The 16,125-nt window shown below is 37.2% G+C and overlaps 1 protein-coding gene and 1 pseudogene across 2 annotated transcripts; one reads left to right on the plus strand and one right to left on the minus strand.

The window, feature by feature from the left end:
• Positions 1–3,078: 3,078 nt before the first annotated feature.
• LOC114731466 (uncharacterized) lies at positions 3,079–3,914 on the minus strand. 2 transcript variants are annotated; one of them, XM_028918638.1, is made up of 2 exons: positions 3,649–3,914; positions 3,079–3,560 (listed from the first exon to the last, which is right to left on the minus strand). In XM_028918638.1, the coding sequence occupies exons 1-2, from the start codon at positions 3,768–3,770 to the stop codon at positions 3,179–3,181; spliced, it is 504 nt and encodes a 167-aa protein (XP_028774471.1). In that variant the 5' UTR covers positions 3,771–3,914; the 3' UTR covers positions 3,079–3,178. The 2 variants fall into 2 exon arrangements, with proteins under 2 accessions (XP_028774471.1, XP_028774470.1); XM_028918637.1 differs by having other exon boundaries at positions 3,079–3,569.
• Positions 3,915–9,487: 5,573 nt separating this feature from the next.
• Positions 9,488–15,494, plus strand: LOC114731459 (villin-3-like; annotated as a pseudogene).
• Positions 15,495–16,125: the final 631 nt, after the last annotated feature.

Below are 16,125 nucleotides of genomic sequence, written 5' to 3' on the forward strand. Positions count from 1 at the left end.
TAAAGAAAGTGGAGGGTTCAATTGGGTTAATTAAAGTTTGTCCCTGAGATGCGCATGGCTCTGGTTGAGCACGCAGTGAGAGATATTGAATCAGTATAATGATGGGCCTTTTATAGTGGTTCCAGGCTCATGACACATCCGATTCCCATTGCCACATGACCTGAGTCTGGCTTAGCCCCCACTATGAAGGCATGTATATTCGAAGCTTTTATAGTTATTCCAGATCAACAATTGAAGGAAGGGAATAAAGGAGAATTGGCTAAAAAGAGGATGCGGATTCATAGCTTACATTTCTAGCAAAGAAAACTGAAGCGATATATTCTTGTTTCTTGCCTTTTCCGTGGGCAAGAACCAAGGACAGACAATTACATGCTTTAAGTCTGTGATTTGTTGGTCAATCTGCCTTGATTGTTTTTCCGGGGAAAAAAAAAATAACGAACGAAAGATCAGATCTCTCCCTTCCCTTCTCCGAAGGTTAAACTCCCCAAAACTAAGTCGATTTCTAAAATTCTTTTATTTATTTATACAATTCTTTCTGAAAAAATCTATTATGAAGATGAGGAAATATAAGAGACTGGGAGTGAGAGAAACGAGTAACATGAGACGAGAGAAGTAGGGAGAACGAGGGAGCATAACATATAAGGCATTATATATTTTTCCTGAACTTGCCCTTCATATGATAAAGGTTGAGACAGAAATGAATAAGATGTTAAAAAAAGAATAATTAACAAGGGATGGAAATGAATTTTCTTATATTCATTATGTCAAGTTTTTTAATCACACATATTTATATATTTTATATTTTCATGTTAATTTATAATTAAATGATACTCCTCCGGTCCTAATTATAAGACCCAATTGACTTATTTGAGGAGATTAAGGAAGTAAGTTAAGTTGGTTATTTATAATAAATAAGTGTTGTCATTCCTAAAATATCCTTGCTAATTAAGTATATTGGCTAAAACTATCATTATTAGAAGGATTATCTTGGAAAAAAATGCATAAATATAAGAGACAAATGGATTGGGTCTTATAATTAGGACCAAATAAAAAGTCAAATTGGGTCTTATAATAAGGACCGGAGGAGTAATATTTTAAAAAAATGACACATAACTATGTATGATTAGAAAACTTTAACATAATAAAAAGTCAAACATGAAGAACTTGATGTAAGAGTTATCTCGAGTATATGAACTAGAGGGTTTTTTTTTTTTTTTAAATCATGTTCACTATTTTTTCATCAATATCCACCTGCCCTTTGTACAAACAAATCATGGCACATGTACCATTTACACAACTTGCAGATTTATGTACATGTGTCTCCCCTGGCTTTCACCTCCTAATTAAACAAAAATGCGTGAGGGTACAGAGTATAAGAACCGATCTCCTCACTATTTCTGCACGGCAGGGAGATTTCTTGAGGAAGATATTTGACAAGTCATTTCACTTGATTTGTAGAACTCAGTCTCCATGAAATGCTTGCTTATTAACACCAGATAATGAACCCGCAAAATATCAGGCGGAACCAAAAATATACGCATTGGGGTCTTCAAACGAAGTTAAGCTTCTGGTTCCAATCTTCCTCGTTGAACTCCATGACCACACAAGTGGCCATGTTGGTATTTCACGAAGACGTGAAGCAATTCCCAATGCCACCCATTCCAAAACTGCGACTCAGATCCTACTTCTGCTCACCATGGTGATGGTGGTTTGTTACTGAAGGCCAAGCACATTTTAGCTGGGGTTGGTGTTCGGATTTGGCTCAAAACTGGATCGTGCTGTGTGAGAGATTGCTGCATTTAACGGGTCTTTATATATAGCTTTCAAAAGCATCTTGGACCCTTTTCAACATGGTCTCTGTATTTGACGTAGCCCGGACTGTGAAGTCAGGTATATTCAAAGTAAAGGCGTCTGTTATTGGTTTTCCAATACTGAAGGAAAGGAATCGAGGTGGATTGTTTAGAATTGTAGGTAGCATATATGCGGAATCTTTTAGCTTAAAGACTAGGCAAGTGCTATTCCTGTTATTCGTCTTCGCTTGAATAGACTCGTATAATTTTCTAATTACTAACTATGTGCCTTTGATTTTATAAGGTCAAATGCAAATTCTCTCGCTAAAAGAGCTATCTATAGAGAGTTTTGATCAGCAAAAAGCCAAGTAAAGCATTGTGGTGTGGAGTTGCCAGGGACATAGGCTCTTGAGGAAATACATTGTTATGAGCTCCTTGAATTTATAAATTACATAACACTTGTAAAAATTCCTAACATGAGACTCATAATAATATGCAGCCATATGTGCTCTCATATTTACCTGCTACTTTTTCCATTAAAAATAGTCATTATATCCATATTTGGATTATTTTAATTTTCAAAAGTTGTTAAAATTAAATAGAACGTAAAATAAAATATAACTATTAAATGGAAAACAATAACGGACTATTGAAGAGCTTTTTCAAACTGAAAACTAAACTAAAAGTGATTACTTTATGAAATTTTTAGAAATTTTGAACACACTCCAATTATTCACTTCCCGGTGTTTCCGCCCCATAAATTACCTTATACACACATGGTATATAGAGAGCGAGAATATGGAGTAAACGACACAGGTAAATAAGGACACCGTCTGTATTGTAAAATTATGCTTATTTTTTAACCATTAAAGTGAAGGTTTTTAGCTGGCCAAAAAGATAAAATAAAAATATATTCATATATACTTGTAGTGTACTAATATTATAATCAATTTTCAACTATTGAAATGGAAACAAAGGTGCATGTAAGAACTAATACAATTTTACAATGTTACACATTTAATGGCGCGATTATGTTAAGTAGATTTAGTATTATTTTGCTTTCAAAAAAAGAACGGAAATGTAAAAAAAATAAAAAATAAAAATGCACACTGGCAAAATGATTTTGATTGACATTAATTTTTCAGGTTAAAACAACTTAAATTTTACGAAGCACATTGGGTACCCAAAAGTAAAACATGCAAGAAAGCCCTCGAGATATAAAATTATAAAGAGAAACGTAAAATTATTCCAACACACAATCTTGTTATTTACATATTATTTACAATCGAATAGCATTAGAAAAACAGAGAAAGGAAAGGAAATTACACACCATCTATTTATCAGTGATAGATGTTCAATAAATTTAAATGGGAAACAAGTTATGCAGATCAAACAGCTTCTTGGGCATCCCAAATCAAGTAATGCTGATCATTTTGAGCATCTCCCACGTGTCGCCATTGAAAATTCTTGACGAGCAGTATCAGAAACACCAAAAACATCGCAAATATTCTAAGATTGCTGCTTCCCAACAGGCCAACCAAGTGCAACGTTAACGTAACGATGGCCTCCAACAGAGAGGAATGATGGTCGGGCGTAAGCAGACTGATCAGACAAACCGCATCAACGTCCATGGCAACGACCGTCACCAATACCGCAACCTCGTCCGACCCATGACGATGATTGTGTCCGATTGCCAACATCAGACAAGACACAACAACAAGAACCACCACTTCTCCGAGAGATCTTAACACGTAATGGTGGGGACCCACACTGCAGAATCTGAAGAACAAAATGAAGATCAGACAGAGTGTGTGCCCTACTAATGCGGCCACAAAGAGAAGCTGGAGAAGATAATCACTTGATTTGTAGAACTCGGTCTGTGTGAAGCTTCCAAAAGCCAACAAGGAGCTTATGAGGCTGATGACGAACAAAAATATACGCATTGGGGTCAGGTAAGGATACACATTTTGACCAAACCATATTTGAAATAATAGGACTGGAGAGTTCATAATAATGCTAGAATTAGAATCATTTGACGTCCACATGCGTGACCAGACGTCTCCAAAAGTGACCTTGTGGCAGCCGTTTTGGGAAGTTTGGCTACTTTTCACTTGGTCATCAAGAGGCTGCTGCGACTGGGGGTTTGAGGGGGCTGACATAATGGAAAGAGATATATGGGAGGATGTAAATGAGCGTTTGGTGTGCAGAGTTGAGATTGTTGGGATTTTGGCTCACACCGAGGATCCATTGTATATATAGTTAATTTCATGAATAACCGAGAAAGGCAAAGAATAAATAAATTATTCCAACTTTTTTCTCAGAGAAAAGGAATAGATTATTCAAGTTTTCTGCAAGAAAAAAGAACGAATTATTCCGGCTTGACTCATGGGTAAAAGTTGTCCAAGAAAGTAATATAATATTCCCTTTCTATATGTATATATCCGCCGCAGTAGGAAATTTCACTGTTGATTCACAGCATCATCCACCTTCTTTTTTCTTAGCATGTGTATATATATTATCACTGAAAGAGGGGAAAAGTACAACAACCGAGGATAGGCATCATCATCAATATGATTATATATAAATAGAAAACTAAATAAGGCAACCTAGGATGTTTTCAATGACAGAATAAGTTACAACATTCCTGCAAATCAAGTAATTCTAGAATGCAATAATGCAAGTAAAATAAAAGTTAAAATAGACAAAAGCTACTGCAAGTGCCTAGTAATAGCTTCAGTAATTTTAAGAACATGCCTTGTAAGTGCCGAGAACTGGGAATCAATTAATTTATGTATTTCCGAAAGCACTTTTGCACGGTTACACGTCAATACCGGGATTAACCGCCAAGGGGGATGTGCACGACGCTAATGGGCGGTGAAAGAGCCGATGTCTCAAATGAGGAGAACAAAAAGTGGATCGAGTGTTGAGTTTTGCAGTGAGACTGTGGAACATATGCACGAAATCACTTTCCCTCTCCACGACCTCGAACAACACTTCAACAGCATCACTCGCCCTTGCGGGAGCCATTCCAGCGGGTTGCACCAGAGGAAGGTCGATAGCCAAGAAGAATGCGGAAACTGCCGTTGGGTCCAAGGACTCGGACGAAGACGCAGTATCAAGTGCAGAAATAATGGCGGCAAAATAAGCCGGCGGTGAGATTGGAACGCACGGCTGCGGCGGTTGGCTTAACGGTCCAGGGGTTGCTGGCAAAGGTCCAAGCTATCCTTGAATAATTCTGCGTTCTTCTTCCACAAGGAACAGATTTTCACTTGATTTGCCACGCTGTCGATAATTTTCAATTCCTGCCGTCCTGCAGTTTGAAGAAGAAAGAGAGCCGAGAGAGGCAGTTTTTTTTTAAATGAAGCACGGTGCCGCAGACCAGTGATGGATTACCCCCCCCCCCAAAAAAAAAAAAACTACATCTAACCAAACATTAATTTGGCAAGTTGGAGGTCCCCGCATCTATCAGGGGCAACAAAAAAAAAAAAAAGAGTCCCTATTTCACGGGTTCGTGTGAAATTGACAGGTGTAAAAAAAAAAAAGTAATTTTATCGTGAACCCCTATTAAATTTTTGAAATAATGGCCAAAAAAGACCATTAAAATAAAAAAATTGCATACAAAGACCGATTTGTAAAAATTGTTATCAAAACACATACTAATATTGTTATGGATTCTTATTTATAATTTTTTTTATTTCGACAGTCTTTTTTTTGTTATTTTTTCTATATTTTTTAACTTTCTCCAGCTCATATCTAATCACTCTAAGCATTAATTGACCACGTTGAAGTTTCTTGTTTTATCCCTATCACAAAAAAAAAAAAAAGTTTCCCATTTTATGTTGTCAAAAAACAAAAGTTCTACCTATTTTGTGCGTTCATGAAGTAATTATTTTTTCTGACAACGATCAATTTCACATGAACCCATAAATATGCTTTATTTTACAACACAATAGGAAACTTTAACTTGCCTATTTAACGCCCGGAGTAATTAGGTGTAAATTGGGCCAGCAATACGAAGACTTTTTCTGGTTTTGTCAAAAACAAGGTGTGGGTTTTTTCATAAGCCCAATAGAAAGCTTGAACCCTCTCCGCCTTACCCCAATGCCCAGGTTCATGTTGAATCGGAAGAGCTTAAAATCACCATTAGGTTATAAAATGATCACTACGCATAAAGGTCAGACGGGAAGGTTTTCATGGGAAAAAGTGTGGAGGCTGCCGATCCCAGAGAAAGTTAAATTCTTTATGTGGCAGGTTCTCCTAGAGAGGCTTCCTAAAAACCTTCTCAGAGCTAACAGAGAAATTACCGAAAATAATCAATGTCCCTTCAAATGTCAAAGAGAGGAAACGATTCTTCACATACTTCGTGATTGTGAAATAGCACAAGATGTCTAGGAACAAATTGTTAAACCTAACGCTAGATTTAGTTTTTTCTCTTCTGACTTGTAGGTTTGGCTTAAAAGGAACATGACCCAGAGCTTAGGGACCCCATGATTTACAAGGTAGCCTTGGATTAAAGTCTTTCATACCATATGTTGGCTTCTACGGAAAAACCAATGTTGCAAGGTCATGGAAGGTAGACAAGTGGAAGCGAAAGAAATTTTCCATAAAACCATCTTCCACCTCATGGAGGACAACGCGATGGGAAATACAAACATCAAGTTTTCAACTTTAGTGATCAAGAGGAAATTGTTTGGAAAACACCACCACTAGGTTACTTCAGACTAGACATTGACGCATCTGTAAACAATGAGCAGAAAGCAACAGGTAGAGGTATAATTCGAGATTCTCACGGACAGTGCATAGTTGGATACCAATGCAAACTGGAATATGCACACAGCACCACTGCAGAACTTCTCGCGTTAATACAAGGTCTCCAGTGTTGTCGGCAATATGGACTAGAGAGAGTAATAGTATATATAGATTCTATGGAGGTCTATAATCTAATCATGAGGGATGGAGACTCGAGCCACCCACTCAGGGAGGAAATCAATGTGGCTCGTAGCATGATTTTCCCGGAGTGGGAGCTGCAACTCAAATACGCATCTAGAGACACAATCAGGTGTGCAAACCGACTAGCAAAAATCACACATGATATGGCAAACAACCTCGTGATTTGGATGACCCCTCATCTAGAATGTGTGACCCTTTTGGAGGAGGAGGGGCCTTCGATTAGCCCACAGAAAATTCTTTTTTTTGAGCCCATGCTTGGCCCTATGTTAAAAAAAAAAATCACCATTAGGTCATCCATAATCTTTTTGTGGAAAACAATTCTATTTTATTCAAAAGAGATCCTTTTAGGGAATCTTAACTGCAATAAAGTGAGAATTATTTTCTTAACTGCACATGCTAGTTTAAAAGGGAAAACCGGAGAATGTGAAGTAAACTTTAGAAAGGAGCACCCCTCTCAAATGTCAGTTTGGTCATTTCAATTAGAAAGTTTAAAAAATAAAATAGAATAAATATAATCTCAGCAAGGGATGTGTCACTGCCTTGATAAGTCTTCGTCGGAGAAAACTATAGCTACAGTGAAAGGGTCGGAAAACAAGAACAAATATGAAAATGAAACATGTAATTTTACTTTTTTTATAAAAAAACTTTATCAATTCCTCACTTTTGTAAAAGGTACCAATGGGATTTAAATAAGTACAAGATGACGCACGAGGCTAGGGAATGGTGTAGGGCAGTGTTGCTGCAATGAGTGAGAGCAAAAGCAGAAACGCCACGATCACACATGATCTTCACTCTCAAAAGCTGCCGCCTTTTATCAAAACCCTTCAGGCAAAGAATTGATTGATCATGGAGAGATTACGATGTTCAGCCGCCAGAAGTCTGCTCACCACGGAATCTTCAAAACAATTTATAATGTTCATAATTCGTGAAAGCTTGAATTCATTGTATTTTTTATATTTTATATCTGCGTGATTATTCTTCATGTAGCGTATGTGCATTAATTCTAATGACATGATCATAATTTGTTTAATTTCAAAAGATGAGTGAAGTACGTGATAGAATTGAAGGAGGCCATACCACCGTGCCAAATTGAGTTCAAGCGTCGGTGTTTATTGGTTTGTCCATGTTCCCATAAACATGCCACTTTTACACAATAATCACAACGATGAATAAACCATTTGACCCTTTTCCATGAATTAAGTTAACTGAACCTGACATTATGTATAGTCTTAATTATTACTTTCGGTTTTTAATATAAGAGCTAATTGATTAATTTGAGTAAATTAAGAAAGTTTGTTAGGCCACTTATATGTAATAATTATATGTTATCTTTCCTAAAATATCCTTGTTAATTATGTATTAGCTAAAACTATCACTTGGTTGAACTTTAATATATGCAACCATTATAATTATTGTTTTGAAAAAAATAAATAAATATGAGAGGTAAAGTAGATTGAAATTTTATATTTAGAATCAAATTAAAAATTAAATTAGCTTTTATATTAAAGACTGAAGGTGTATAATTTTTCTCAGCCTTCTAAGCGCTAATCCCGCTACTCCGTTTGTTACAAGCTCTAGCTTAATGATGATAGCAGGAACGGGAGTTTTGATATGATAATTATTGATAGAATTTTCAACCTTAAAAAGGTGGGGGGGGGGGACATCCCGAGAGAATTTCCTGAAGTTCCATACATTTTATTTCATTCTTGTCAACCATCAAGCGAGGAAAGTCAATATATTGAGACTTCCATGGACTTAAATATCACTATAAACGGCTGAGACATCAGAATTTTCTCCATATTTCAATTTTTTTAGGAAAAAAAACCAACAATAATGAAGCGAGAGGACATGAAGATGGATGGTTTCAACCAAGCTATACAGCCGCCAAAGAAAACTAATTACAGTGTACTATTAGCGGGTCTTATGTTCCTGAAAATATTTTTTTTTCACCTTCAGAAAATATTTATTTTTGAATCATTGAAACAATACGAATTGTATTAAACAGCGACAACCCTTCATTTAACCTTGCCACCCATGATCCAGATGTACAAAGAAATAAAAGAAGCGTGGAGCATGTGAACCAGCCATGCATCTGATAACCACCAGAAGGAGCCATTAGAGATTTGATTTGCATGATAATTGATTGATTTGATTGTAAATACATTACAATCACAATCAATCAATAACATTTATTAAGAATTCATAATTTCTTTAAACTTGTTACGCGCAGCGCACCGTCATTGCAGCGATTAAGAAGTGTTTGAAAGCACTCAAAAATGCTTCTTAGAAGATTTTTTTGTGAAAAGAGACAAACTCCTCCATATATTTATTTCGTAAACTTTTAAAATCATAGTTTTGATTCCATCCAAACACTCCTAAACGTTTTTATGTGAGAAAAAGGAAATAACATTATCTAATAAAAAATAAAACAAAAGGAGGAAAAGACGTAAAATTTCGTCCATCTAAGCAAAGGCAACGTATAAAGGCCAACATGCCCGGTGCCAAGGTGAGCGGATCGTTGCCTTTAAACAAGGACTTTTTCTCTCCAAAATCCTCTCTCCTCCCAACGGTATCTTCTCTTTGCTTTCTGCCTTTCTCCTTTCCCCAACCTTTCGTCGCCATAATTCATCCATGCCCCCTCTTCTTTTCATTTTCTGCGCCCTCCCTCTCTCAACCGATCTCAAAAGCCTCAAAAGTTACTTTAGAGAGAGAACAATGTCACAGGCATTGCAATAATTCATCTCTCTTTTCATGCATGTTCCTCTCCTCTCTATCTCCTGCCTCTGAGCTCTCCACTCATAATCACAGCGAGAGATCAAAGGTGCGTCAATCCCTCTCCTTCGGTATATCCTTAAACACGTTATTCATATCAGTTCCGCGGATTCTCAATACAGCTGAAATTCGATCATCTCTTGCTGCACTTTTTATTGTATGATTCAATATACTGAGCATTGTATGACCAGCATTATAATCGCACGTTGATCCGAGTCCGGAAGATATTGGATAACTTAAATGGTATTTCACAGTTAGTTACCGCTTTCTTCTGGTCATTAGTTTTCTCTATGATTTTTTTTGTTTGTTTTACAGTGATTTGGCTCTTGGATTGCCCTTTCTTTTTTTTCTTTTCTTTTCTTTTCTTTTTTCTTAATTTGTTCTGTGACTCCGCGCCTGCATGCATTTATATATGTTGCCTTGGTATCTACTGAAGGCGTAGCAAAATTTGTTTAGGGAAATAAATACCTGTTATTGCGGCTGTTCTCCACATATTTTTTAATCATTGCAGAAGCGTGTATGGCGGTGTCAAAGAATTTGCAATTTCGCTAAAAAGGGACGCTTTTTTTTTTTCCATGCTTATATATTCCTTATTATATCTGATAATATTGTATTTTCTATGCAGTGAGCTACTCAGAAATTTGCATCCACTGTGTTGCTTGCTTGTACAGACAGCATTTAAGAAGGAATTTCAGCAATGTCTAGCTCAACTAAAATTTTAGATCCTGCCTTTCAGGGAGTGGGTCTAAAATCGTATCCTTAATATATCAAGTGCATTTGAATATAAATTGTGATCCGATCTATTCTTTATGCTTCTCGAATAAATTAGGTGTGAAAAACGAAAACAACAGAAAAATTTACTTCATAGAACAGCCAAATTGTATGTAATTGATCTTCGCATGCTATATGATTTTCTTGGTTATCTTCTTGTATATTGAGTCCACGTTGAGTGGTTTTATACTTAACTTCATGAAGAGGAACTGAAATATGGAGGATCGAGAATTTTCAGCCAGTTCCTTTGCCTAAATCCGAATATGGGAAATTCTACATGGGTGATTCGTATCTCATATTGCAGGTGAGTATCATTAAATCTGATGCATTGACTATGTTCTTATTATTTAGTATTGTTCATCATCATCTTGCATGACTAGATGCTGAATGCTCTATAGATGCATGGTTCATGATCTCTGTTTACCATATTGGAGATTCGGTCCACATTGTCATGGTAATTGTCATCTTAGACACACTAGGCCAAAGCACACTCACAAACTAAATACATGAAGAACGAGGAAGGGTGCAACTTTCATTATGTCTATATCATATAAGGAAAGCCTCTAACACAATTACTAACCTTTTGGCATGTTTGATTTACATCTTCAGTTTTTTCCCCTCGTTATGTCGGTTCTCTTATATGCTTACTTTCAGACAACTCAAGCAAAAGGAGGCACTTACTTTTATGATATACACTTCTGGATTGGAAAGGACACAAGTCAGGTGAGCCTAAGTAAAATGTTAGGTGAGCCTAGTAAAGTTCGTTTGAGGTTGTCTTAAATACATGATTCACCTGCTTGTTTTAAATTACCTGATCCATTATAGGTGACAAAAGAATATTATTTCTTGATATAACGGTTTTCTCTAGGATGAGGCTGGAACAGCAGCCATCAAAACTGTTGAACTTGATGCTGCTCTTGGAGGACGTGCAGTGCAGCACAGGGAAATCCAAGGCCATGAATCCGACAAGTTCTTGTCATACTTTAAACCATGTATCATACCATTAGAGGGGGGTGTTGCTTCTGGATTTAGAAAACCTGAAGAAGAAGAGTTTGAAACACGATTGTACATATGCAAGGGAAAGCGAGTTGTCAGGATGAAACAGGCATATTTTCCCCCAGACATTAGCTTCATGGATCCAGTGAACATTCATTGAATGAACATGTAACTTTACATGTTGCTTGCGCAGGTACCTTTCGCACGTTCGTCACTCAATCATGATGATGTTTTTATCCTAGACACTCAGAACAAAATTTATCAGTTCAATGGTGCAAATTCCAATATTCAAGAGAGAGCTAAGGCTTTGGAAGTAATTCAGTTTCTGAAGGAAAAGTATCACGAAGGGAAGTGTGACGTTGCAATTGTTGGTGAGGACACATTTTTTTGGTAGAATTTATATAATTTGACATTTCTATTCTGTGGACGTAATTCTTACTTTGTTTCTAAATGTGTCTAAAATCTATTCCACCCTGCAGATGATGGCAGGTTGGACACTGAGTCAGACTCTGGTGAATTTTGGGTCCTCTTTGGTGGTTTTGCTCCCATTGGAAAGAAGGTTATCTGTGAGGATGACATAATTCCGGAGGCCATTCCAGCTCAACTTTATAAGTATGTTGATTTCTTCTCATCCCTTCCCTCATTCCCTCAAAGATCTGTTTCAGAAGGATCATAGATGGAAGTCGATAGTTTCCATTTTTAAAAGACAAAAATAGTTGGTTGGTCGTAACTATCGTATGAAATGTCCTCGCAGCATTGTTGATGGCGAGGTCAACCCCGTAGAAGGTGAATTGTCTAAATCACTATTGGAGAACAAGAAATGCTATATACTGGACTGTGGGGCAGAGGTATTTCTTTGGGTTGGCCGGGTAACACAAGTTGAAGAAAGAAAATCAGCCTGTCAAGCAGTTGAGGTATTGACGTTATAACTTGTAACTCTTCATATGTCAGTTGAACATGGATTCCTTATCTTTCCTATTGGCTGCAGGAGTTTGTTGTGAGTCACAACAGGCCAAAATCGACGAAGATAACCAGAGTAATTCAAGGTTTTGAGACACATGAGTTCAAATCCAACTTCGATTCTTGGCCAACAGGAACTGCTACTACGGGTGCTGAGGAAGGAAGGGGAAAAGTTGCAGGTGAATATCATTTCTTCCCACTTGAAACATGACTCGTGCCATTGTGTCTCACTAGGCATACTAAGTATGGTACTTTGTTTACTACTAGCTTTGGTGAAGCAACAAGGCATGGGCATCAAAGGAATGGCCAAAAACACAGCTGTAAATGAGGAAATTCCTCATCTACTCGAAGGAGGTGGAAAGTTGGAGGTTAGTTGTTTAGGGGGGTGTGTGCGTGTGCGAATACATGTTATTTTTTTAATCCGTCTCTTGAAAATACTATTATTTCACTTTTTCAGGTATGGCGGATTGATGGAGGTGATAAGGATCCATTACCTAAGGGGGATATAGGTAAATTTTACAGCGGGGATTGCTACATGGTACTGTACACCTACCACGGTGGTGAGAGGAAGGAAGACTACTTTTTGTGCTGTTGGTTAGGGAAAGACAGCGTTGAGGTAATTTCTGTTATTCCAATATCAGTTCAAAATATAGAATGGAAGTGTAATATTTCGTGACATTCACTTAAGCCTTGTTAGTATTTTTAATCAAGGGATCTTAAGATTGACCAAAAACGACCGTACTTGAGCAAATATCTTCCATTTTACGAGGATTTGGTTGGCCGTAAAAGCAACGTTTAAGTGATATACACTGATATTTTAAATGCTGATTCAGTCATACAAGGGGATAGACGATGATGTCTATTGTTTTCGTTTACTGGAAGCAATAGATACTGGACTGAAGTGATCAACCTTTGCTCTGCATTGACACACACACGGGGAAAAAAATAGGATTCGGTTTTTATAATTTTTGATTCAATATTAATTAGTTTCAACCTAAATTGAATATGTATCACCTTTCAATTCACGAACAAAGTAGCAGTTGGTTTTTTCCCTAAAGATATGAGACAACTTAGCAAACCATTGTCTATCACTTTTCAAACTTACATGGCTGCGCTGAGTGTTGTGAATTAAGAACTTGTGTAAATTTAAAGGAATTTTTTTCCATGAATAATTGTATTAAGCAGATAATATCTTTAGATTATACCAACTCTATTCTTTAAGCTGCTGCTACATTTTTGCACTGATTATTTGATCCACATATCTAATGTCTTACACATCAATCCAACCATAAATGATCATCTTAGATTGTAAGCACTTGAATACCTTTTCGTAGATTGTACACATAAATGATCGTCCATTGTTGTGCTACCGATTTATAGCCACTTTGGATAAAAGCTTTTGCTTACCATGATCAATAAACTGTGCAATCACACTTTTCTGTAGAATAACTGCTATTAGTGTTTTTTTAACGTGTTTTTCAAAGTCTCTTTTCCCCCACAGTACTTATCTGTACGAAAGAATAAGTAATCTCTTATCGCATTTGGTTGGAGTTGAGATTAAACAATATAAAGGGCATGGGAACGTCTTCAGATTCGTAAACTTCTTTTGCTAATTGCTTTCGTTGGCTGAAATATTGATGAACTGATGGCTACATACAAATTATATTTATTACAATTCCCACTCAGGAAGATCAAAGGATGGCAAGTCAGTTGGCCAACACAATGTTCAATTCCCTCAAGGGTAGACCTGTTCAGGTATCGTTATCACGTTGTCAGATTGGGAAAGTGCTTGGAAATGGTCTGCAATTGAATTAGTTTCTCGCAGGGTCGCATATTTGAAGGCAAAGAGCCACCGCAGTTTGTTGCTCTTTTTCAGCCTATGGTGGTCCTTAAGGTACCGTGTCATTACTCCGGAAGTGTTTTTTGAGAATGCATGTAGTCTAAACTCTAAACATGTGATGCTATCCATTTTAACTGAATTATCTATGTTTTAGGGAGGTTTGAGCTCTTCTTACAAACAATTAATGGCTGACGAAGGATTGGCAGACGAGAATATACAGCAGAGTGTATTGCTCATTCAAGCTTCTGGAACTTCGAATTATAATAAAGCGGTGCAAGTTGATGCAGTATGCACCCATTCAATGCTTCATTTTTGTTCACCGTCTTTTTGTTTTTCTGGGGCTTATATTTTTCTACCAGTCACTTCTGGTTGCGTCAGACCAAGCATGCTGTTCTGTTCAGGTGGCAACATCACTAAATTTCTACTGGTGTTTCCTCCTGCAATCGGGCTCAACAATCTACCTTTGGCATGGGGAAATCAATCTTCTTTTGAGCAGCAGAGGTGGCTGCAAAAGTTGCAGACTTTTTGAAGGTACATTCTGCTTACCAAAATTCTTTGGAACACCAACTAGTGTCATCTAAAAAAGAACCAAGTTCTTCAAGCGTTATGGTAAGAAGTTAGCACTTAGCACATGACCAAATTGTTTTCACCACTGATAAAATTGAGTATGCGTTTACTTTAATGTCTCGAATAGATCGACCCTTTTAGAAAGAGATTTTGATTCTTATATGCATGAATCTTAGACTAGGTACTTTTGTTGCACGCATTGCTTCAAGTCAAGCACACTGACTTGACCTGACAGCTTTCCCCCCTTTTGCATTTCTTACAACTGAGCAAAATCATGATTTTGATTGGCCCTATCTTATTGTACATAATATCACCTGTTATGGGATTTTCAGCCAGGAGTTGCTTTAAAACATGCTAAAGAAGGAACAGAAAGCTCAGCCTTCTGGTCTGCACTGGGAGGAAAACAAAGTTATATCAGCAAAAAGTCACTAATGACACCGTCAGGGATCCACATTTGTTCACTTTCTCGCTTAACAAAGGTAGCATTCTTTCCTTTTTACTTCTCTGGATAAAATGTTAAGGACACTGGCATTGCTGATGGAGCTGTTTCCTTGTTCCAACCATTCTTTTCCAACGTGGATTCGCCAGGAAAGTTCCAGGTGAGTTGGTGTCCTGCAACTTCATTATGTCAATTTCCTAGCCAAGAATCTGTAATTTGTAATTGGCCTTTGTAGATCTCTAAATGTGTTTTGTATTTTTCCTCTGCAGGTTGAGGAGATTTACAACTTCTCCCAAGATGATCTGTTAACTGAGGATATGCTCATCCTTGATACGCATGGGGAAGTGTTTATTTGGGTTGGTCAGACTGTTAACCCAAAAGAGAGGCAAAGTGCCTTCGAAATTGCCAGGTAAACATATTAATCATATTTAGGATGTTGTTTCCCATTTTCTTACGTGGTTGATATGCTTCATTTATTCTGGAACTTTTTCCCACCAGAAATATATAGAGTTGGCTGCATCTTTAGAGGGACTCTCTCCTCAAGTGCCACTGTATAAGTCACGGAAGGGAACGAACCATGCTTCTTCACAGCATACTTCATGGGATCATGCGAAAGCTACTGTGCGTATTAACTATCAGGGTTTTCCGTTTTAATTTTCGTTTGATATTTTATTTATTCATGTTTTCACTCTTTTGTCATTTTCAACTGTAAACCCAGTTTGATGAATGTCTCTCTTGGTCAACTGAAATAATTCTTCCTGTCCATATTAGCAAAAGCCCTTATGACATTGTCAGTGGTAATTAAAATAAGGGGTTCATCTATTTGCTCGTTACGACACAACCAAACTAGGTCCCTAGCAGCTATGACGTTGCTAGGCCTACTTCAATGCTGGCTTGGGTTTGCTAGGAAGTTGAAAACTAGACTGACATAATATACAAGTCTTTTCATTTAGCCTATTCTAAATATTGTTCAGCTGGCTTCTGCAGAGATGAACGAATGAGTTTAGTCTTTAGCATCCAGGTGAATTTGATCATTCCCA

This window comes from Neltuma alba, unplaced genomic scaffold (assembly GCF_004799145.2).
Source record: "Neltuma alba isolate B1F8T4 unplaced genomic scaffold, ASM479914v2 tig00012835_pilon, whole genome shotgun sequence".
NCBI lineage: Eukaryota > Viridiplantae > Streptophyta > Magnoliopsida > Fabales > Fabaceae > Neltuma > Neltuma alba.